This window comes from Rattus rattus, chromosome 2, assembly GCF_011064425.1.
Source record: "Rattus rattus isolate New Zealand chromosome 2, Rrattus_CSIRO_v1, whole genome shotgun sequence".
In the NCBI taxonomy this organism is placed as follows: domain Eukaryota; kingdom Metazoa; phylum Chordata; class Mammalia; order Rodentia; family Muridae; genus Rattus; species Rattus rattus.
Window position 1 is genome coordinate 150,181,716 of NC_046155.1, and position 23,111 is coordinate 150,204,826.

Consider the following 23,111-nt stretch of genomic DNA (forward strand, 5'->3'; position numbering starts at 1 on the left):
TTCAGACTTAAACGGTTTTTTTGTTTGTTTGTTTGTTTGTTTGTTTGTTTTTAATTTTAAATAGTTTTGAGGGCTGGAGAGAGGGCTCAGTGGTTAAGAGCACTGTCTGTTCTTCAGAGATCCTGAGTTCCAGCAACCACATGATGGCTCACAATCATCTGTAATGAGATCCGATGCCTTCTTCTGGCATGAAGGTGCCCATGAAGATAGAACACTCAGATACATAAAATAAATACAGAAAGTCTTAAAAAATGGTTTATTTTTTCAGAGCTGAGGACCGAACCCAGGGCCTTGCACTTGCTAGGCAAGCGCTCTACCACTGAGCTAAATCCCCAACCCTAAAAAATGGTTTTTAAGTGCAAAAAATTAATTTAGTTCTTTGACAGTCAGTGTGTGTGTGTGTGTGTGTGTGTGTGTGTGTGTGTGTGTGTGTGTGTATGTGTGTAAATATATATGTATAAAATATATTCTGGTCACTCTCTCCTCCACATCCTCTCACCTTCTTCTCATCCCTATCATCCCGCCCCTCACCAATCCCTTTCTCAGATATATAACCATTGGGTTGATACTATCCTTTGGAGCCTGGTGCTGGGGAGGGGTTACTGGCAGGAGCCAGGTGGTACCAAGGCAGTCACACTGGAAAGTCTTTATGCAGTACAAAAGATGGTTTCCAAATAGCAGCGGAGCCCCATAGTCCCCAGAATTACACTCTAGCACAGCAGTTTTAGACCTGTGGGTCATGATCCCTTTGGAGGTTGTATATCAGACATCCTGCATATCAGATATGTACATTATGATTCATAACAGTAGCCAAATTGCAGCTATGAAGTGCCAACAAAACAATTTTATAGTGGGAGACGGGGTCACCGCAACAAGAGGAGCTGTGTTAAAGGGTCACAGCTTTATGGAGGTTGAGAACTACCTCCCTTCTACCCCAAGCAGTCTGCAGTTAGGGCAGAAATACATATAAATGGCTGGGAAGGGTGGTTGAATTACCAGGCGAGAGTCCAGTGACACGGCTGCCCCTCCTCCTAAGAGAGAAGGTCAACAGTCTGCAGGCCTCTCAAAAGTAGGCACAGATGATCTGAGGGAGACGTCGGCAGTGTGGCTCAGAGAGTAGCGCTGTACACCACATGCTCCATTGCACCCCAGCAGCACGCGCTCCATTACACACCAGCAGAACGAGGCTATACTTGGCGCATACTTAAGGACTAAGGGTGCTGAGCCCCCACTATACTCAAAGAGAACCAGGCTGTGCTTTGCAAGTTCTCACCAACTAAGGTACTGAATCAAATCAGGCCCCAAACTGTGAGTTTTCTAAAGTCAAACTACTTTATCAATACTGGCAACAGACCTGGAATTCTCTTCACAAACACCCAGAGCTCAGAACAGGAGCCACGCATTTCTGAAACTACTACATTGCCCGAACCCTTCAAAAGTGACGTCTCACCGGGGGATGCTCTGCCCCTTTCTGAACCATGAGAGCCAAGGACTCAGGCCATGAACAACCGAGAGGAAAAAGTGTTGTCCCTGCTGCCTCTGAGAGTCACTCACACCAGGACAGACAAGCCTCTCCCCAGCTCCAGCCCTCCTGGATCCAGAAAACAGCTCTGGGAGCCGCAGAGGGAGGGGCTTTCCTTCTTTGCCATCCACACATTCTTCTCTCAAATGATTTTAAACCTTCTCTTGTCCAAATCCCAGCAGAAGAAAATCAAGAGTAACCACTCTCAGAGTTGCCACTATTATGCAAATCAAGACTAATCAAGCCACGCTGCTGTGAGAATTAATTTATATTTGAATCCAGTGAGGCCTGGATACTCGGTAACTGGACCTCAGGCCAAAGCCCTCAGCTAGGTAGCACCTCACATTATTCCTTTGACGAGATGTGAACTGACATACATGCCATGGCTCCCTTTCAATCCGATTACCCCGTTACCCCACATCAATGCTACCCCAGCCATCAGGCTCTGGCGTCCCTCCTTTCACAGGCTGCAGGAACAAGGGACAACCTCTGCTTGATAACAAGCACCCACGCTGCCACCTCGTACCCCCACTCTTAACCCATCATCCCTGCTCAATGGGCTCTATTCGACAAGGTATTTTATTTTGTTTGTAGAAATCAAGGACTCAAAAACAGCGCGAAATCAAGCCTGGCCCAGACTGCAAATTCAAAGCTGCCCTTTCATACAGTGACCAAGGGCCTCTTGGCAGCAAGGCCCCTGTAGTAGCCACCCCTTTCACAGACAGCTTGCCCTCCGCTTCAACGGCCTCCCTAGCGTCTTAGGAACTCTTTTCAAACACACACACACACACACACACACACACACACACACACACACACACACACACACACAGTAGCAAAACAGGTTTCCCCAAGCTCATGTGACCTGAAACTCCATCAGAATGAACCTATGTTTTAAGCCTTACCTTTGTGCTAAACTCATGTTGACAACCACTGAATTCTTTCCTTTTGCTCTACGTTGGGGGTGGGGGTGGGGAGACTCTTGAAACTGTGTGTCCTAGAAGCTTGGGGAAACACTCCTCCAGGTGTCCTGTCTAGATAAACACACATTTTCTGAAGCCCCTCCCCTGGTAATTAGATTAACGGGCAGCATGTGAGCAGCAGTCCTTCATGCTTCACGCCATTACAGCATAGAACTAGTGCAGAGGATCTTGAATGGGGCCAGACAAATAAACTATGCACCCACGAGTTGCATGAGAGAGAAAATGGAAATGAGAACGAACACAGCGCTGGCTTTCTTTTGCAACACCAACACCAGGTCCATGTAGATTTGGTTCTGTTGGGGTAAGTTTCAGGAGCTACATACAAGCTCCTTCTGTGGCTGCCTTGGTGGTGGTGGGGTCAGCTTTGGAGCAAACTGGAGAAGCCATGAGTCTCCTCCAGGCTTTGATGCTGCTGGGTACAGTGGGCATGGAGAGAGCATGTCATGACCCCATAGAGGGCTGAATGCCTTCTGCAGACATGGCCCCCGGAAGATCCTGTATTTAGAAAACATTGAAGTGATTTTAGCTAGCTAGTAGTAGATGCTAAGTGATTTTGTTTTTGTTTTCGTTTTTGCTTTTGCTTTTCCTTTTGCTTTGTTTTGAGACAGGATTTCTCTATGTAGCGTTGGCTGTTCTGGAACTGTCCATATAGACCAGGCTGGCCTCGAACTCACTGAGATTCACTTGCCTCTGCCTCCCAAGTGCTAGGATTAAAGGTGCGTGCCACCTACGATCAAAAACTCAGGTGACAGCAGATGCTGGTAAGGATGTGGAGAAAGAGGAACACTCCTTCATTGTTGATGGGATTGCAAGTTGGTACAGCCACTCTGAATATCAGTCTGGCAGTTCCTCAGAAAACTGGACATAGTATTACCTGAGGACCCAGCTATACCACTCCTGGGCATAAACCCACAAGACGTCCTAACATATAACAAGGACACATGCTCTACTATGTTCTTAGCAGCCTTGTTTATAATAGCCAGATGCTGGACAGAACCCAGATGTCCCTCAACAGAGGAAATGATACAGAAAATGTGGTATATTTACAGAATGGAATACTACTCGGCTATTAAAAACAATGACTTCATGAAATTCTTAGGCAAATGGATGGAACTTGAAAATACCATCCTGAGTGAGGTAACCCAATCACAAAAGAACACACATGGCAGGCACTCACTGATAAGTGGATATTAGCCCAAAAGCTCAGATTACCTAAGATACAATCCACAGACCACATGAAGCTCAAGAGGAAGGAAGACCAAAGTGTGGATGCTTCAGACCATCTTAGAAAGGGGAACAAAAATACTCACAGGAGGAAATATGGAGACAAAGTTTGGAGCAAAAACTGAAGGAAAGGCTATTCAGACACTGCTCTACCTGGGGTATCCATTCCATATACAGTTACCAAACCCAGACAATATTGTGGACGCCAAGAAGTGCTTGCTGAGGAGAACCTGATATAGCTGTCTCCTGAGAGGCTCTGCCAGAGCCTGACGAATACAGAGGTGGATGCTTGCAGCCAACCATTGAATTGAGAACTGGGTCCCCAGTGGAAGAGTTAGAGAAAGGACTGAGGTAGCTGAAGGGGTTTGCAATGCCATAAGAAGAACAACAATATCAACCAACCAGAGCTCATAGGTACTAAACCACCATCCCAAGAGAACACATGGAAGGACCTGTGGCTCCATCTGCATATGTTGCAGTAGAGGACTTGGCTGGCATCAATGGCAGGAGAGGCCCTTGGTCCTGTCAAGGCTCAACGCCCCAGTGTAGGGGAATGTCAGGGCAGGGAGGTGGGAGTGGGTGGGTGGGGGAGCGCCCTCACTGAAGCAGGAGGATCAGGGATGGAATAGTGAGTTTCTGGAGGGGAAACCAGGAAAGGGGATAACATTTAAAATGTAAACAAGAAAGGAAGAAAGGAAGAAAGAAAGAAAGAAAGAAAGAAAGAAAGAAAGATTTATGCCATCGTGCCCAGCCTGATGCTCACCTCTCATGAACGCACTCATGCAATGCACACACATAAATACACACACACACACACACAGCACACACACACACACACACACACACTCAAGAGAAGTTATGAGTTTGGCTGATGGTCTTTACATTCGTTGTACTTTCTAAAATGACTTTGACAATACAGATAAACAACGTATTACGCAATGTAGTGTGATCATGTCAGTCCCAGATCCGTCCCTCTCACCCCTGCCAGCCCTTCGTCCCTTCACCCCTGCCCCCCGGAGCTGGGGACCGAACTCAGGGCCTTGCGCTTCCCTAGGTAAGCGCCTACCACTGAGCTAAACCCCAGCCCCCCTGCCAGCCCTTCTTCCCAGTGATTCCCCACTTCTACTGTGGTGTCTGTCTGTGTGAGTGTCTCTTTGTGTGTGCAGGTCTTACTTAGCGAAGTGCCTGTTTTACCCATTGCTGTACGGCAAACACAGGCTCCTCTGACCAAGGCAGACAACAGCACCACTTTCTCCCCTCCTCCTTTTCTTTCTGTTAACACAGGGACTTCCCCTGCATATGCAGTTAACTATTTAGGGTCTGGGATGTAGCTCAGTTGGTAGGGTACTTGCCCAGCATGCAGGAAACTCTAGGTCCTGTTCCCAACGCTGTATGAAACCAGGCATGGTGACACTGACCTGTAACACAAACACTCAAAAACTGGAGGCAGGAGAATCAAAACGTCAAGTTCATTCTTGGCTACACAGCAAGTTCAATCCTGGGATATAGGAGACCCTGTCTAATAAGTTTACAAAATAAAAAAAAGTTGACTGTTTAAAAATAGAAGAGGCTTCTAGCAAACAGATCTACTTAAGAGCAGGATTCCTGGACTGGAGAGATGGCTCAGAGGTTAAGAGCACTGGCTGTTCTTCCTAAAGGTCCTGAGTTCAATTCTCAGCAACCACATGGTGGCTCACAACCATGTATATGGGATCTGATGCCCTCTTCTGGCCTTCTAGCCAGAATGCAGGCAGAATGCTGTATACATAATAACTAAGTAAATCTTAAATTGAAAAAAAAAGAGAGAAAGAAAAAGAAAAGAAGGGAATTCTCTTTACTGAAATTTTGGCCTTGCTGTCTTTGAACAACTGTCTAAACTGCCGTGCTTTCTATGATTCAGGTACAGACTGGCTCCCACGAGTTGTTTTGCTATTATATATGCTGTGATGACAGGTTCTCCGTGGCATCGGGATCCCTCACTCTGTGGCCGGGCATCCACAGGGGCCTTATTCTCAGCACCCTGAACTGTACTCTTTGTGTCTGCACTAACCACTACACCGAAATTTTAAAAAAAATCCTTCAACCTTCAAACTATGGATGAAAACACAAGTACTTAGAAAGACATTTGACAGCATGTCCATTTATGGCACGCACATCTATACTAACCTCCTGCTCTAGGCTCAGGGGGGAAAGGGACAGAAAGAATGAAAGCCAGAGGATGGAGGAATGCTGTGAAATGCTGTTTTTGAATGTAAGAAGGCTGGCACCCATACAGATGCACAGCAGCCCATGGGTAGTGGCACTAGTAGGAGATATGGCCTTGTTGGAGATATGGCCTATGGAGATATGTTGTTAGGAGGTGTGGCCATGTTGGAGGACGTGCATTACTGCCTAGGCAGGCTTTGAGGGCTACTAGTTCTCAAGCCCCACCCAGTGGGAGAAGAGAGAGCCTCCTGGCTGCCTGTGGAATCAAGTCTCCTCCTAGCTGCCTTCTGATCGAGATGTAGAACTCTCAGCTCCCCCAGTACCATGTCCGCCTGCATGCTGACATACTTCCCACTATAATGATACTGGACAGAACTTCTGAAAGCGTAAAGTAGCCCTCATTAAATATTTGCCTTTTTCAGAGTTGCTTTGGTCATGGTGTTTCTTCACAGCAATGAAACCCTAACTAAGGCAGTTACCTATATCCCAGTAGATGATGTTGCATCCTTGGGCATGTGGGTTGTACTAACTACACTCCGTGGTTTCAATAATAACAACAAAGAAGCTTTTAAAGGAGAACATGAGATTGGAATGGACATGTGGTGGGGATCAGTATGATTAAGACACATCGTGTGCTTGTATGAAATTTTCAAAGAATTATAAAGACAAGTTGTTTCCCTCCAACTCCTTTCTTCACTTGTAGGGGCCACAGGAATTTTCCCCTCCAACCCTACCTCTCCTCAATCCTGCCCTCAAAGGTAGCATCTAGGGAGCCTGAGTTCACCAGCCTACAGGGAGCTGCCTTCCTCCCTCCCCTAATGCTGTCACCTTCCACTGGTGACCAAACTTCCCAGGCTACCCCAAGTGACCCTGGCTCCCTAAATTCCCAGACTGACCTCTTGTCTTCACCATCTTGTTCTCGGAACCTTCCTGGGTCACCTGCCTGCTCAGAACCAGAATTGCCCCAAATGCTGATCATGATCCCCTCTACCGTAATGGCTCTTAAGTTAGCCACTAGGACCCAGTTGAGGGTATTTGTAGGTTTTGGTGACAGCATCGTGAGAAAGCGGTGCTCACACGCAGATCATAGAAGCACATGACGCTGAGAATCATCCTACCATACACCACCTCAAATACACAACACCCATTTCTGTAAAAAGAGCAGGTGCTGCAAAAGGTTGCCCCTGCTGAGGTCATAGTGGGAAAGAGGTGGGTAAACACCTACGCACTGAAACGGGCACCTGGGACCCTGCACACACTCAGTGAATGTTTGCATCATCATCAGAAGACCCAGCATTCCATCGTTCAAACTTTTGTGTTTAAAAGCTAGCTCTACCTTGTCATGTTAGCTTAAGAGTATATTGACTCTTAATCCTTGCAGGATGTCGAGGCATTAAGAATTTCTCTTCCAGATTCAGGTGGGAAGGAAGCTCCCTTTGCAGCTGTTCTTGCCTTCTGTTTTTGGATGCTGTCACGTGAAGAAGTGATGGCTGGAGCTACTGCAGCCTCATGACAGCGAGCTCCAGAGCAAATGTGCTGAGCAGGGTGAACTAAACACACACACACACACACACACACACACACAAAGATCACATACATAGATGAAATACACATAGATAATATAAGTATGAAAAAACACAAGTCAACAGAAAGCGAGTGGTGAGAATGTAGCATTTCAGCTCTGGTTTGAAGGAAGAGATGTTTTTAACAGAAGAAAGCAAACAGAGGGCAGAACAAATGTGAAGACAGCCTGTGAAGAGAGCACCTGACACACCTGAGTGGCAGGAATGGAAGGGAAGGGATAGTCCATGGCCAGCGTTGCTATGTCACTCCAACAGGAGGATGCCAAGGCAAGGTGGCCCATTAGAAGTTCTGAAGTGTGACTCCATCAGTAAGTTGGAGCGATGAAGAACAGACTAGACTACAGCCCAGAGAGACACAGAGAAGAAAAGCACCAAGGCAGCTGAAAGGCATGGGGAAAAGAAAGGCTGCTCAGGAAGAAACAGGGCGTGACTCCAGCCTACCCTCCCCCAGTGGGGAGGACAAGCCAAAGCCACAACGACAGAGGGTGATACTGTAACAATTTGCCTCATTCTCACTGAATGCTCCTGGGGTGCAGGCACTCAAGAAAAGGCTGCCCAACTAAGAAGGACCCCCCCAAATAAATGGGAACAGATACCCATCTCAATCATGCATAACCCACCATTTAGAAAGGAGAAACGTGAAGAGGGAAGCAAGGTGGCTCCCCCAAACAGCTCGCCCATAGCTAAACCCAAGGATACTGAGAAGCTGGAACATCAGACAAAGAATTCAAAAGTCTATCATTTTAAAATGATTAATGATCTTAGAGAGGATTCTGAAGTGGACATTTCTGGTTTCTTTGGAGACTCGGGTTATGATGTTTCCCTGGGGCAGACAGGTAAAAGAATGTTTTTGCTGAGGCAGACATGTGAAAGATCGTTTTCTGAAGCAGGCACAGGCGAAAGGATGTTTTGCTGTAGCAAACACGTGAAAGGATGCATGCGGGAGCTCGAGCATCGGTTTGCTTTACTCCACCTTGCTATTCTTTGCTGACGATGCGTGCATGACTTGGTTCGCCTTACACGACATTGCTGAGCTTCGCTTGTGTTAACTTCGTGGAGAGAAACTCACCAAAGGATTTGTGAGATTGCTGCTGCTTCTTGCCACTTCTGCAGACAAAAGGTGATTGGGGAGCCTCGGGGTTTCTTCTGGATTGAACTGCCTTGCCGATTCCTGTGTGGTGTCTGCCAAGTCGACTGTACTGCAGCTGCTGATTCGTGTTTGGTGTTTTCTAGTGGACTGAAATGAGAACAATTAAGATTAGAATCACCCCCAAAGAACTATTTCTAAACAGGTGTACTTCCCCCCCATATCCTAATAGCCTTTCCTCTCCACTACCTCTGGTGGGTAGTGGGCTAGAGATGAGGTTGAATCCTTAGCAAAGGAAAACATATAACCACAGGATTCAACCGAACCAACGGATGAAACGAAGGAGTCAATTCTAGGTATGGACAATCTGGGCACTATGGAGCCTGCCAGTAATCGGACGCTGTGGCAGGAGGGATGTGAACTTGAGGTCAGCCCTGGCTACTAGTAAGACTCTGTCTTAAAGGGTCTGGATGAGAAATGTTCCAGCCTGTAAGAGAAGTTTCAGCAAAAGAGAGGGGTTTTCTAGAAAAACCCGGAGACCTGGGAAACAAAAAGCAACAACAATTGAACTAGAAACTCAACTGTCCCACGCGCGACTTCCCGCCGGCAAGAAGCACGCGAGACATAGAAATTCTTGCTATGATACTTTATTCCTATCTCATGGTGGAAGCCCCGTGCACCGGCCAGGCGCGCCTATTTAACCCTCTCACACGCATCCACACCTGATTGGTTGCTTACTCAAGACCTCATCAGGCACGCCCCGGAATGGGCAAAGACCTGGCACGAAGGCACTCTTGCACATGCGCACAGTTAACTTCCTGAAGGGGGGGCCGGCTGGCGCGGGCGAAGGCTGGCGCCATCTTGACTGACTTGGCCTTCCACGTGGGGCGCAGTGGAAGCCAGCGCCATCTAGTGGTGGCGCATGTTATTGCGGCCCTCTACACTCAACATTATTGACGTACAGACCACCAGCTCGAAGAAAGACTACCAGCAATTGAAGACAGAGTTGGAGAACTGCTTCATTTAGATAGAAAGAAAAGCTCCAAGATGTCATGACCACAAACGAGGCCTCTGGCAAAAGCCAAGAAGCTGAACCAACAGATCTGTGTTGTAGAAGAAGGAATTTAGTGACAGAGAAAAACATGGAAAGCCTACTCAGTGGAGAGGGGGTCCCCAAATCTGAAGAAAGAAATGTAGTGGTTAGTTTTTATTGTCAACTTGACCTAACCTAAGAGTCATCCAGGAAGGGCACATCTCACTTATAAAACTGCCCCAATCAAGTCGGCCTGTGGCAATGTCCGAGAGACCTCATCTTGTTTGGTGATTGAGGTGGGAGGGCTCAGCCCACTATAGGTGAAATCGTCCATCAGCAGATGGGTCTGGGCTGAATAAGAAAGGTGGCAGACAGTAAGCCTGTAAGCAGCATTTGCCTGTGCTCCATGGTCTCCTGTCTTGATTTCCTTCCATGATGGACTGTGGCCTGCAAGCTGAAAGAAACCTTAGTCCCCAAACTGGTTTTGGTCATAGTGTTTACCACAACAGCAAAGTAAACTAGAACAGCATCTGCGTCCTAATGTATTTAGAACCTAAAATAGACGGAACCACCAAATAACCTCTCCCCGTGGTACATGCATGCGTGCGTGCGTGGGTGGGTGCGTGCGTGGGTGCGTGCGTGCGTGCGTGGGTGGGTGCATGCATACGTGTGTGCGTGCGTGCGTGCGTGTGTGCGTGGGTGGGTGCGTGCGTGCGTGCGTGCGCCTGTGTATTTATATGAGTACAGGTGCCTGGAAGCCAGAAGAGTCATACCCACCTGAAACTGGAGATTCAGATGGCTGTGAGCTCCCTGACATGGGTACTGGGAACGAAATTCAGGTCTTCTGGAAGAGCAGTTAACTGCTTTTAACTGCCGATCCACTTCCCAGCCCACCTCTCCCTGTCTTTACACTAAAGAGCCAAGCGTATAGAACAGAGAGAATGCCCACGACTGCACACGATGTGCTGAGTTACAAAGACAAACCTGACAGAATGACAGCAGACCCGTCAGCGGCGGTGTCCACGGCCAGGATGGCTGAACATTCCATACTTCAGAATAAAATAACTGCAACCAAGACTACTCTATCCGGCAAATCTGCCTTTTAGAACCGAAGGAGAAACAAAGATCCTCCACGATAATCATCAAGCGAGATGACTGATCCATGAAGTCTAAGAACAGCACAGCAGAAGACACTTAATGGCTTCTGCACACAGAAGTAAGTCCACACACGGGCATGGGTGCTGGAGAAAGGATGCATCTCAAAGAGAAGGAGGTGGGAAGGACCGATCATCACTAACTCAGCAAGCCTCAAAGATGGAGATGGGAAACCGGCACACATCTAAGTATTAGCTGCAAACATCCTTGGCTTTATCTCTACAACCAAAAGACCCAGATTGCCAGAACGGATCCTAGGATAAGATACAATACGAATAAGAATGTCTACTGACCACACTCTGTCCTGTGATCTTCCCACGGGTACCTGCTAAGAAGACAGTAATTAGAAAGTTAATTTTCATTACAATATGAAGGACCAGTGACCTTGCCTTTGGTCCTCCCACAGGAGTCTGGACCAGACAATACTCCTGTATCTCAAGAATACAGTTTCCCATGAGAAATGAGTTGGGTGCTACTCTCTTCAGCTTCTCCTACTTGATCCTGATTCTACAACGACCTCTCTGACTCCTGACTTTTTTATTTCTGAGGCGGGGTTGGGGGTGGGGTGGGGAAAATTGTTTTTTGGTCATTCTTTTTATGTTGTCTCTGTTCTGTTTTTTCTTTTCTTTTAGATTTGTTTATTTTATGAGTACACTGTAGCTGTCTTCAGACACACCAGAAGAGGGCATCAGATCCCATTACAGATGGTTGTGAGCCACCATGTGGTTGCTGGGAATTGAACTCGGGACCTCTAGAAGAGCAGTTGAGCCATCTCTCCAGCTCCTCTGTTCTGTATTTTTTTTTTTAAGATTTTTCCATACATTATATTTCGATAATGTTTTTCCCTCCCCCAACTCCTTCCAGATCCCCTCCATCTTCCTACCCACCCAACCTTTATGTTCTTGTTATCTTTCAGAAACAAACAAAGGAAAAAACAAAAACCAAGAAGCACAAGAAACTCACAAAACACAAAAAATCAAAACAAGCAAAAGACCAATAGGACAAAAAAAAAAAATCCAAAAACAAACTGAAAGAAGCAAACAGAACCCTTGAGTTCATTTTGTGTCCGCCTGTCACTCCTAGGCACTGCGCCTGCCTGAGATGTAGTTGATAGACCCAGTGATGCTCCACTGGAGAAAACCAATTTTCCCTCCACCAACAGAGATCAGTCACACATAGTTTCTTGCTAGAAGTTGGATCCCACGTCCACATCCCCTCTGAGCTCCAGTCTGGCTTGAACCGGTACAGGTCTCGTATGCGCTGCCCTCATCTCTGCGTGCTGATTTGCACAGCAGTCCTGTTGCGTCTGTTTCCTGGGAGTCATGCATCACACCTGGCTCTTACGGTCTCTCTGCCTCCTCCTGCACACAGATCCCTGAGCCTTGAGGTTTGAGGGAGACTGAATGCTCCAAAGTCATCCAGCTGTGGGTCTTTACAGTAACTCCCGCCCACTGCAAGAAAAAGCTTCTCCGGTGCAGGCTGGGCGAGGCACTGCTCTGTGGCTATAGCAGCATCTCTTCAGGAGTTATCCTATTGCTTTGTTCTTTTGCTGACTAATAGTTGATTAACCAACTAATCCTATTAAGTTTCCCCTTAGGCCCATGACTTTTTTGTCTGTCTGTCTGTCTGTCTGTCTGTCTTTTAAATAGGGATTCATCCTGTAGTCCAGACAGGCTCCCAACTCTCAATCCTCCAGGCCCCAATGTGTCTCCAGTACGGCTATTATGGGACCTTCCTTCTATATTTTCCTTGTCGAACGTTAAAGAGAAGGAGGGAAGAGATGAGGAAACAAGAATTGGTTCCAGAAAGAGTCTCAGGTCAGAGACAAACAAACTGTTCTCCTCGAAGGCTCTTAAATGTTGGGCAGAAGTAATTAAAAAAAAAATTTTAAAAAACGTGTCCGTGTGTTTATGTGAGTGTATGCCATGTTTAGGCAGGTGCCTGAGAAGGTTGGAAGAGGACATCAGATTACCCTGGACCTGGAGTTACAGGCAGTTGTGAGCCGACTGATGCGGGTGCTGGGGATAGAACTCTGATCCTCTTCGAGAACAGCAAGCTCTCTTAACTGCTGAGCCATACCTCAAATCCATAGAACTGTTCTGATATTAAGATGGCGACTGGCCAAGAGCCAGGCTGCTGTAGGCTCCACAACACGGGACATGGACTTCTTATGTGCAGAATGAACAAAACTGTCTTCCAGGAAAAGAGGGGGAGGGTGGTCTCCAGGATCTATACCCAAGGCACCAGTTCCCCCAGGATGACTTCTGTTGAGATACAAAAGGGGCAGCTGGTCCATACTCCTGAGTCCTGGGAGATCAGAGAAGGGTGAACAGATATCTGTCTCTCTCCTGTCTGTGTAGACAAAAGCAGCCATTTTGGTCGGGAGAGACAGCCTTCTCACCCAGCCAACTTCACCTTCACCCAAGCCTCTCTTCCCAGAATGAGGAAGAGACAGAAAATCAATAAGTCGCACTTGGGATGAGAAGGGGGGAGGGAGACTTGGAAAGAATGAAGCTGCAGTGTGATTGAAGCAACTGGGGCCCATGACAAGGGCAACTGCTAGGGAGGAGACCCTCCTTTCATCCTGGTGGAGGAAGGGCCTAAGAGTAGCTTCAACAGGGCTGAAAGGGTCAGGCTAGAACCTGAGAGTTTGTTGATCTCTGAGACCTGGGAGTGGGGAGGGCAGAGAGTGGGCCTGTGCAATCCTTCCTCAGTGGCCAATCTACAGGCTCCCGGCAGGTCTAGCTTCCCTCTTCCAGGAACACTTCTTTTTTGGTGTTCATTCTAGGCCCAAAGGCTCAGCTGCTGGAGCCCCAGAGCCAGCTGTGCCAACAGCAGGAGTATTTTCCAGTCTAAGAAGCTCAAAGCTGTAAGGGTTTTTAAAGAGCTCTATGAAGCAACCTTTTATTTTACCCATGAATCCATGGAGGCCCGGGAGAAGAGGACTCTCTTTGCAGACACACCATAAGTGACCTGGATGCCAATATGAGTTAAAAGGCTAGAACTGGCCCTGGTGAGACAGATAACCTGAGTTCAATTCCCAGGACCCACCCATGTGGTAGAAGAACAGAATCAACTCCTGTCGGTTGTCCTCTTACACACAGACACACAGACACACACACACACACACACACACACACACACACACACACACACACACACACACACCACACTCTTTCGTTTTTCCAATTTAAAGACTAGAATTAAGTAACCGAAAAGAGAAGGGAGTTTATCTTCAAGACTAAGAGTGCAAACCCTGAACTCAGTTTCTCAGATAAGGTAGTGTGGAGGCCTGAGTGAAAGACTGAAGCCTGACTCACCGAGGTTTAATTTCAATCATTTCCAGTGGGCTCTGATGTACTGCCTAGCACTCTGGAGCTCTGCATCCCTGGAAGGGAGGGGCAGTGGGGGCAGGAGGAGGGAAGGGGAGGGCGGGGGGGACGAAGGAGGTGGAAGGGGGGGGGGGGACGACTACCAAACCAGTACCACAGCACTGGGCTGCCCTACAGAGAGCCTTTTTCTTTGAATTATAAACAAAAAATTAAAAGGAAAAAGAAAAAAAAAAACAAAAAAAACTCACCAAAAAAACACAACACACAGTTAACCACCTGTCAGGGCTGAGGATACAATAAGGGCCTTGGAAAAAGAGCTTTTCATGCATGCGTAATATATTTGTTCAGCTATTCACTTAATGAGGCTGATCAATGTGATGGGAGACAATGGTCAAGTTAATCTATTTAGTAAAATGTTTTGAGACTTTCAGGCTAGGAGGAGGAGGGGAGCCTTTGGCGACATTTTCATTTAAATAACACTCCTCTCTCTTAGGCTGCACGAGGGGGGTTCAGGCAATCTAAGTGAATATAATTTCTTATAAACGTGTCTTTAATGGGTTTAATTCACCCTTGCCAGCTGTTTTGGGAGCTATTTTGTAAGAGCAAAACAAACGTTGCAGGCCTGGAAAGCTAGTTAAAATTAGTTTCGGTCAGCGAGGCCAAGCTATATTTTCTAGAAACCATCTGCTTGATTGGCACAATGGGAGGATTTTCGAGGAAAAAGAGGGGAGCGAGTGTGAAAGGGAAGGGGGGGGTGCTAGAAGCGGCTGGGGCCACTGGTAGCTCCTTGGGCCTATTCTAAAGGTGAGCCCCTTAGAGTTATCTTAATAGAGGCCGGGGCTGTAGAAAAGGCTTCCGCTGTTCCTAGAGCGCTCGCTCGCGCGCTCCTCTGTTGCGCTCCTCTGTTGCTAGTCTAGGCGGCATTCTTCTCTCACCTCCTGGACCCAGAGAAGCCTTGGGTGAGAGGGTGCAAGGCACCATAGCCTCCCACCCAGGGAACTGCCTGCCTCTCCTAGCTTACTTTCTCCCTACTCCGGTGCATGCGGAGGACCAAAGCCTGTGGGGTCTGCAGCTTGAAAAGGCAGCCTTAGCATCCCGCAACCCTGAAGCCGGCACTGCTTTCTTTCCCAGAGAACTATGGAGCTCCTCGCTAGGTGGCCCAGGCTTCCTTAGTCTAGGCCCTGTTCCTTGGGAGAGCTCTGTTGAGAGGTCGCAAAAGCACTTGCCTAGCAGAAAAGGAGACTGAAAGGGCTGGGGACTGGAGATGGATCTGCAGCTTCCTGTCGCTGCAAAGCAGAGTAGGGCCTGACCCCGACCCGGAGCCCCAACTTGTTCCCCTCCTCTTGTCGTCATTCTTTAGTTTTGCTTCTTTAGACGGGTTCTCTCTTTGCAGACTTGGCCAGCCTGGAACTCACTGAGTAGACTAGTGTAGCCTCGAACTCCCAGAGATCCTCTTGCCTTTACCTGCGCTGGGATTAAAGGTGTGCACCTTCTTCCCTGGAAAGAGAAACAGGCAGAAAGCTCAACTGTGGTTTAAGAATGGGAATGTTTTCTCCGAAATAAACTTGAAGATAACGACGTTACAGTAAGTGTCAGGACTCACAAAAACCCTCGAGCTCAGGTCAAATGGCATTAGTCACAGGACTTAGGCGCGGCCGCCATGCGCGTGGCCTGCGGTGGCCACGAGTTTGAAAAGGCGCGTTTCAGAAATCACTTTAAAGTTAAAATCCGTTCCTGATATTTTTTCTTCCTTAGGATTTAATTTTGCTCTTTCAATGGCGGCCAGCCTTGCTTCCCCCCCTCTCCCCCCCACCCCACCCCCGCGACCCCTCACTTTTGCTATTTGCACCAGAGGAACTCTTAAGAGGTCTCAGCAAAAGGTAGAGAGCTACTTTAAAGTGAGTCAGGGTGGCCTGTGAAAGCAGCGCTTTAGTTACGTTTGGATTATGGAGAAGCCTGAGAATGAGGAAGGTAGCTAGCCTGCCAGGGTTGCAAAAACCACACCTTAGCAGAAGTAACCTCCTTGGAAGACCCAGGCTGCTCTCTGGTCCATTCTTTCTTTGCAGAAACCTAGCAAATTCTGCAGGTTGAGGTTGAACTCTTCATCCGAAGAGAGGAAGTGCCTGATGGATAGGAATTCTGGCACCTGTAGTCCAAGGACCTTCAAAATTTCAGAGCTGCCTCGAATGTGGGAACCGGGTTGAGCGTCGGGAGTGGGAGAGCAGCAGGGGTGGGCGGCAGGGCGCGGGTAGGAAATAAGGGAGTGGGAGGGAAAGAGGGGAGGAGATTGGAGAGAAAAAAAACGGGAAATGGAGAAAAGGGGAAAGAAGGAGGAGAGGAGGAAAAAGAGTTTTAGTTTGTTTTGTGAAGAACTTTTAAAAAGAGGAACTTTCAAAACTTCCCAACAGATCTTACATGTACAGGATCCTGAGGTACCGGGTCTATAATCAAATGGCCACTTATCTGACTTATCTGATCTGGTCATTCTAGACAGCTATTCCTCCTGATACAGGAACAGCCCTGGGTTCCGAAACTCTGCAGTTCCACCAATCTTCAAGCATGAATTCACCCCCAGAGTCTGGCCCTAAATAACTTTTTAATTTGAATCAAGGGAGAGCTTTAGTGCGCTCCGTTTCTGGTTTAATGTGATATACATCGCAGATGCACTTTCATGAATGGTTAAAGCAACGACATGGTGATCATCAGCACAAAACGCCCTGAACAAAACCATCGAGAGAAATAGGCTGGTTAATAAGATTTTTTTTTGAGAAAGCTTTGTGTTAAAAAGCAAAAAGGAAAACCAGCTGAAAGTGACAGTTAGTTCATGGCTAATAGGATCAGGGCTGCCTAGCAGGGCTGCACACTTCTCTTTGGGGAGGGTTCAATCGCACTAAAGAAATGAATGGGACATTTAACACATCTGTCATCTCGCCGAGCCCAGCCAGAAACCGGGCAGTGGACGCTCAGAGCCACCTCAGCCCCGACCGAGGAAAGCCAAGGGAGGCTCTCCAGGATTCTGGTTGGAGACACTAAACTTCGGAGAGTCTTTTCTCCGTGTGAACTTAGTTCTTCCTCGTAGTTTTTACATATTTCTACTTTGCAGTGAATCTAGAATCTGGCACAAATAAACGTGCGGGAGTTAAGCAGTTCGAAATACCCTGAGTTGTGTCCGAACTTTCAAGGACTCTGGCTTAAACAAAGAGAGTAGTGAACGTCAATGCTCCTAAAGGTTGGGAAAAAGAGACCCTAACAGGTTCGTGCTACCCGGAGGCTAATGCTTTCAAGGGTTAGAGCCCTTCCCAAGTGGAATTCCCAGTCTGGTTAGGTTCTGCCAGGCTCCTCCTCCTCTCTCTCTCTCTCTCTCTCTCTCTCTCTCTCTCTCTCTCTCTCTCTCTCCTCTCTCTCTCTCCCTTCCTCCCTCCTCCTCTTCCCCCTCTCTCCTTCTCCGGGTCCCCTTCCTCCTCTTACTCTCTCCCTCCCTCTTTCCAGGTGATTGGGAATTAGAAGTGAACAGTTTCCCACCAACTTTGGGATTGAACTATTCTCCGAAAACCAAACCAAAACAACACCCCTCAAGTCTTCCCAAACCCAACGGACTGTCGTGGGATAGCACGGGAGTTTCTATTTCCAAGTGTGAGAGATGAACTTCGAACCCATCCCTGGCATCTGCTCTGCGTCCCGTTGAGTGAGAAATAGCTGGAGACCGGTATGTTTCCATGCTTAAAGGCTTGAAATTTTCCACACCGGCACCTCACACACAAGGGAGAGTTATTTTACCGATAGCCTGGAGATGTAGTTCTATGAATATTTATTGATTTATTTTCTAGGCTCAGCAGGGGTCCGCAAATAAATTTAGTGGGTTCTTTAAATAATTCCTTTTCTATGAGGCAAGATGTCATCTGAAACTTCTAAATAGGCATTTAATTAGCCCGGGTGTTGCTTCAGAACAAAAACCTCCAGCGAGAGCTTTGGGGGCTCACTGTATAGTAGAGAGGCCGTCGATGCACAGCGTTGATGCGCGCCGGCCTTTGTTGCCGCCCCATTGTGAGGGCCATGCTTATGAAGACTAATCCAATCATAAATTGCATCTCTGAACCAATCAGAGAGCCCGGAGCCTCCCGCGAATGAAGCCCGAGTGGAGAACTGTGTTGAACTTCATTGTCAGAGCTGTCAGTTTTCAAAGCGCTGGAGCGGGCGGGCCACTATAAAACCATCTCCTGGACTGGAGAGCCACAGAAGACTTGCAGACGCCCAAGTAGGACGGTTACCAGGATACTGAGCTGAAGAGGGCACCGCGGGAGGGGTGGGAAGCCAGGAGCTTGCCCTCCGGCCAAGGAAAGGGGGCTACTGCACCAGCCCCGCTCTGACCATGATGTTCCCCGGCCTCCTTGCGCCCCCCGCGGGATACCCTAGCCTCCTGCGACCCACGCCCACCTTAACACTGCCCCAGTCCCTTCAATCCGCATTTTCTGGCCACTCTAGTTTCCTAGTAGAAGATTTGATCCGCATCAGCCGGCCCCCCACCTACCTGCCCCGCAGCATACCCACTGCCAGCCTGTCACCCCCGAGGCAGGAGGCCCCCACAGCCCTCGCCGACTCTGGGACCTCGGACCTGGGCTCTCCTGGGTCCGGGAGCCGGAGGGGCAATTCTCCACAGACCGCCCTCTCCCCTGCCAGCGAGCCCACGTTTCTGAAGTTTGGGGTGAATGCCATCCTTTCGTCCGCGCCCAGAAGAGGTAAGTAACAACCGTGCCCTCGACGTACATGTCCAGCGGCCGGACATGCACTCAATCCTTCACAGACTAATTCCTTTGCGCTTATTGGTACACAGTTCCACGCAGGAATTCAGACCTCAAGGGCCAAGTCACCGATTATGAAACTTAGGTATCGAGGATTTAGGGGGAGGAAAAGTCTCAGGCCTTATGGGTATCCTCAAAATGAACTTGAGCCCTGGGACCATTGAGTGCAGTTCCCTAGTCTGGCGTCTCAGCGCAAGCGCTTTGGCGCCTGCGTGCCCACCCTCAAGACTAGGAAAGAGATTTTTTTGCTTTAAACCCAACACGTACAGACGTTTATTGAGTTGGTTTGTACTATTATGGATGGATTTGCAACACCCCACCAGACCCTCCCTATTTGCCTAAGTCTCTGGAATGGTGATGGGATGGGGGCACAAATGAGACGATACTACACAAATTTATTTTACTCAGAGACTACGTTTTTTGAAAGATGCCTCTGGGGCTGGAGAGATGACTCAGTGGTTAAGAGCACTGGCTGCTCTCCCAGAGGCCCTGAGTTCAAATCCCAGCAACCACAACCATCTGTAATGAGATCTGATACCCTCTTCTGGTGTGTCTGAAGACAGCTACAGGGTACATATATAAATATGATAAATAAACAAATCTTTTTTGAAAAGATGCCTGCGGCAGTGTTAATTAGATCGTGAGTGTGACGCGCTACGCAGTGATCAAGCACATGACCAAATCCTTTCTCTCTCCTTCCCCGCCCTACTAGAAACTTCGCCGGCTTTGCTGCAGAGCCCCCCTCCCAAGACGTTCGCCTTTCCATACTTCGAAGGCTCGTTCCAACCCTTCATCAGATCCTCCTATTTTCCAGGTAGGTCTCTTTGGCATTTTTTCGCTCCGGGCGGGACAGCCCGCCCCAGTCCGGGCCCGTCGCTCCCTACCCTGAAGTCGTATTTCTCCGTCCACCCCTCGGGGTTACGCTCTGGTTCAGAGGTTGCGAGGCGTACAACATTCACGAATCCGTCGCGCCAATTTGATACCCCATTTAGCACAAGCAGTGACTGCTTGACACTACGCACCAATTCCCTGCTCTACAAATTAGCAAGAATTGTCATGGTCCGCATTTGAGGCGGTTCCCTTCCCGGCGAGGAGCTGTTGGCATCCCTTCACGCCGCCGTTTCCCACAGAGTTGGTGCACTTGGCCACCATTCGCCACAAAGGTCTCAGCACCGTGACCAATTGGCCAGCTCCTCTGGGCAGCCACACGCAGACCGGCTCTCGCTCCTCCACGCCGCCGAAAAACACCTACCAGCCGCAGCTAATTTCTCGTTAACATTCATTCAGGGCTGCTTTTTTTTTTTTCCACAAGACCACATGGGGTGCCTCTTGTGTGGGATGCTTGGGGTTGCTTGGGGGTAGGAAGCCTAGATCCTCCCGCGACCCTAACCTGCGCTTGCCAATTGCATGTCCCAAACCCATATCTTGCCCGTGGGCTCTTTTTGTAAAAGAAGAAACAGTTGGCAGAATCCGTCTCTGGATCTTGGTCTAGAGTAGGCAAAACACCCTCAAGAGTTTTCATCCTAAGAATTAGGAGTGTTTAAGCATTGCCTCGAACACTTTACGGCTGCTTAAAAATCAAGGAAGACCCCTTAGACAAGAAGGGGCCAGAGACTGGGTGCAGTGGGTGGGGGCAGGGCAGGACCAGGACAGCACTCCCAATATCAGCAAAAGAAACTAGCCACGCATTTTTTTTTTAAAGGGAGAGAAGAAACTCTCCACCACCACCATTCAGGCTTTTGCCCACAATGGAATTTGCTCCTTTCTCCTGGGTCTCAATGGTCTAACAAAAACAACCCGAGCTTTATAAATAGCTTTTCGTGTCCATTTAATGTGAAAGATTGGGGGTAGAGAAGCCTCTGCCATCACCGCTCTCCCAATGGTCTCAGCCTGCAGTTGTGTTTAGCTTGAGTGTAAATCTCTTTTGTCCCGGTAATATATGGCTCTCGCTGCTTGTCCATAGCCTTTTGCGGTTAGTTCATTACTACACAATTACCATTCACGCTTCGTTAGCGTCTCTGTTTCTTTTTGTTTTTCTTTTTCTCTCCCTTAAAGCGAAACTCTCCCCCTTTCTATAGCGCCAATTCCCAGTGGGAAGCGGTCAATGTGCTAATTAGACGCCACTTTCCTTGTATTCAAGACGATTTCTTTACGTTGTGGGGGAGGCAGAAAAATCATATGTAGTTTTAAAAAACGATGAATGACTGGATTTTTTTTAAAAGCCAAAGCAGATTTTTCCCTGTCTGCCAACCAGCAAAGTACCTTGTTTTAAAAGGTACAGTTGGGACCATGGTGATTGCGAGTCCGTGGGTTTTGGGGGGAGGGGGGAGTGGAGGTGTGCTGAGTGGTCTCCGTGGGATTATTTTTATTCCTGTAATTTTCTTTATTCTGTTGCCATTTAAGCTGGTTGGTGCGGATTGTTTCTCTAAGACCATTGAATGGAAGTGGGGGAAAAGCAACAGGCAATTGTGGTCACTGTTTTCGTGGTTTTTCCTAATCCGGGTTTGCACGGTTGAAAGGGAAAGTCATTTGTGCGGAAAGAGCCTTTCATTCGGGCAGGTTGTAGGTTCTGCGTCTATTCTCTACCGGGAGAGAAAGGAGTGCTTTAAAGAGATAAAGGGACCCGAGGGGGAAAAAGGAGGCAGAAAGCTAGCGAAAACGGCCCGGGAGAGGCGGATGCTCGGCTCTGCGGGACACCCGGCTCATTCTCTATTTCCCTCACCCCGCAGCTTCCTCCAGCGTCGTGCCTATTCCTGGTACCTTCTCCTGGCCGCTGGCCGCTCGCGGCAAGCCTCGCCGGGGCATGCTGCGCAGAGCCGTGTTCTCTGACGTGCAGCGAAAAGCCCTGGAGAAGACGTTTCAGAAACAGAAGTACATCAGCAAGCCAGACCGGAAAAAGCTGGCCTCCAAGCTGGGCTTGAAGGACTCGCAGGTGCACGCAGCCTCCACCGCCCCACCCTCACGCAGCACCCCAGCCCTTGCCAATCAATTGCGAGAGCTCTCTGATGCCTCTTGGGCTGGAGGAGCAGCTGGGGAAACCCAGGCCTAGCGAGGGAGCGAGCATGAGTGCCAAATTATTTGAGGTTTCCCTAGAGCAGCCTCCTTTTTCGCCCCCTCCACCGCTCCCCTACCCCCTTTCCATCTTACTAGGCTCGCCTCCCCCACCCACCCAGTTGAGTCAGATGCTGAAGGAGAGGATGGATGGATGTAAGGGTACTTGAATAGATATATGGATGGATAGGTGTATACGCTGGGATAGGTATGTATGCAGATGGATGTGTGCATGGATAGGTGTATCAGGTATAGGGGTAGGTGGATGGTTACATGAATAGGTACATAGATACATGAATTGGATGGGTGGGTCATAGCTATGGGTGTGAGTGGTTGAATGCACGAATTCAATCAAACGAGCCTGGATGTGCAGGTAGGTAGATGAGTGGAGCGGGAGTAAAAAGGGAGTACAAGGCTGTTGGGGAAATCCCCACAGAAATCACCTTGAAGGCAGGAAAGACAGTGCCCTCCTCCGTGGTCCCCAAGTCTGGCTCCTGAGGGTTGCCCCAACCACCCTAACCTGCAATCCCCTCACTGTGAGCAGACACTAACTGGTTTTCCGGTTCTTCCCTCACAGGTGAAAATCTGGTTCCAGAATCGACGCATGAAGTGGCGGAACTCCAAAGAGCGGGAGCTCCTGTCTAGCGGGGGCTGCCGAGAGCAGACCCTCCCTACAAAACTGAACCCTCATCCGGACCTCAGTGATGTAGGCCAAAAGGGCCCTGGGGATGAGGAGGAAGATAGTCCGGGTGCCAGCCTGGCTTACCATGCACCCCCAGACCCTCGACACCTGCTGGAAGGGCCACTGCCTGCCTCGCCAGCGCACTCGAGCAGCCCGGGTAAACCCTCAGACTTCTCTGATTCTGATGAGGATGAGGAAGGTGAGGAGGACGAGGAAATCACTGTGTCCTAGGAGCCCCTGCAGCGGCTCTGGTGCTGTTGCAATTGGAAACTGGAGAGGGCACGCCCACGTGGCCACCTCTGTACAGGATCCAGGATCCTGCCTCTTCTCACAACAGATCCACCACCTCCTCAGGGGTGGCGCCACCCTTTCTGCTGTTCCAGAGACAGTTCCTTGCTGCTGCCACCTCTAAATAGCCCTTCCCACAGGGGAAAGGGTCTTTTTTCCCCAGGGCA

The 23,111-nt window shown here is 48.7% G+C and overlaps 1 protein-coding gene across 1 annotated transcript; it reads left to right on the forward strand.

The window, feature by feature from the left end:
• Positions 1 to 18,493: 18,493 nt before the first annotated feature.
• Dbx1 (developing brain homeobox 1) lies at positions 18,494 to 22,887 on the forward strand. The gene is made up of 4 exons (XM_032896011.1): positions 18,494 to 18,860; positions 19,636 to 19,737; positions 21,653 to 21,855; positions 22,552 to 22,887. Exons 1-4 carry the CDS (start codon positions 18,494 to 18,496, stop codon positions 22,885 to 22,887), a joined length of 1,008 nt encoding a protein of 335 aa, XP_032751902.1.
• Positions 22,888 to 23,111: the final 224 nt, after the last annotated feature.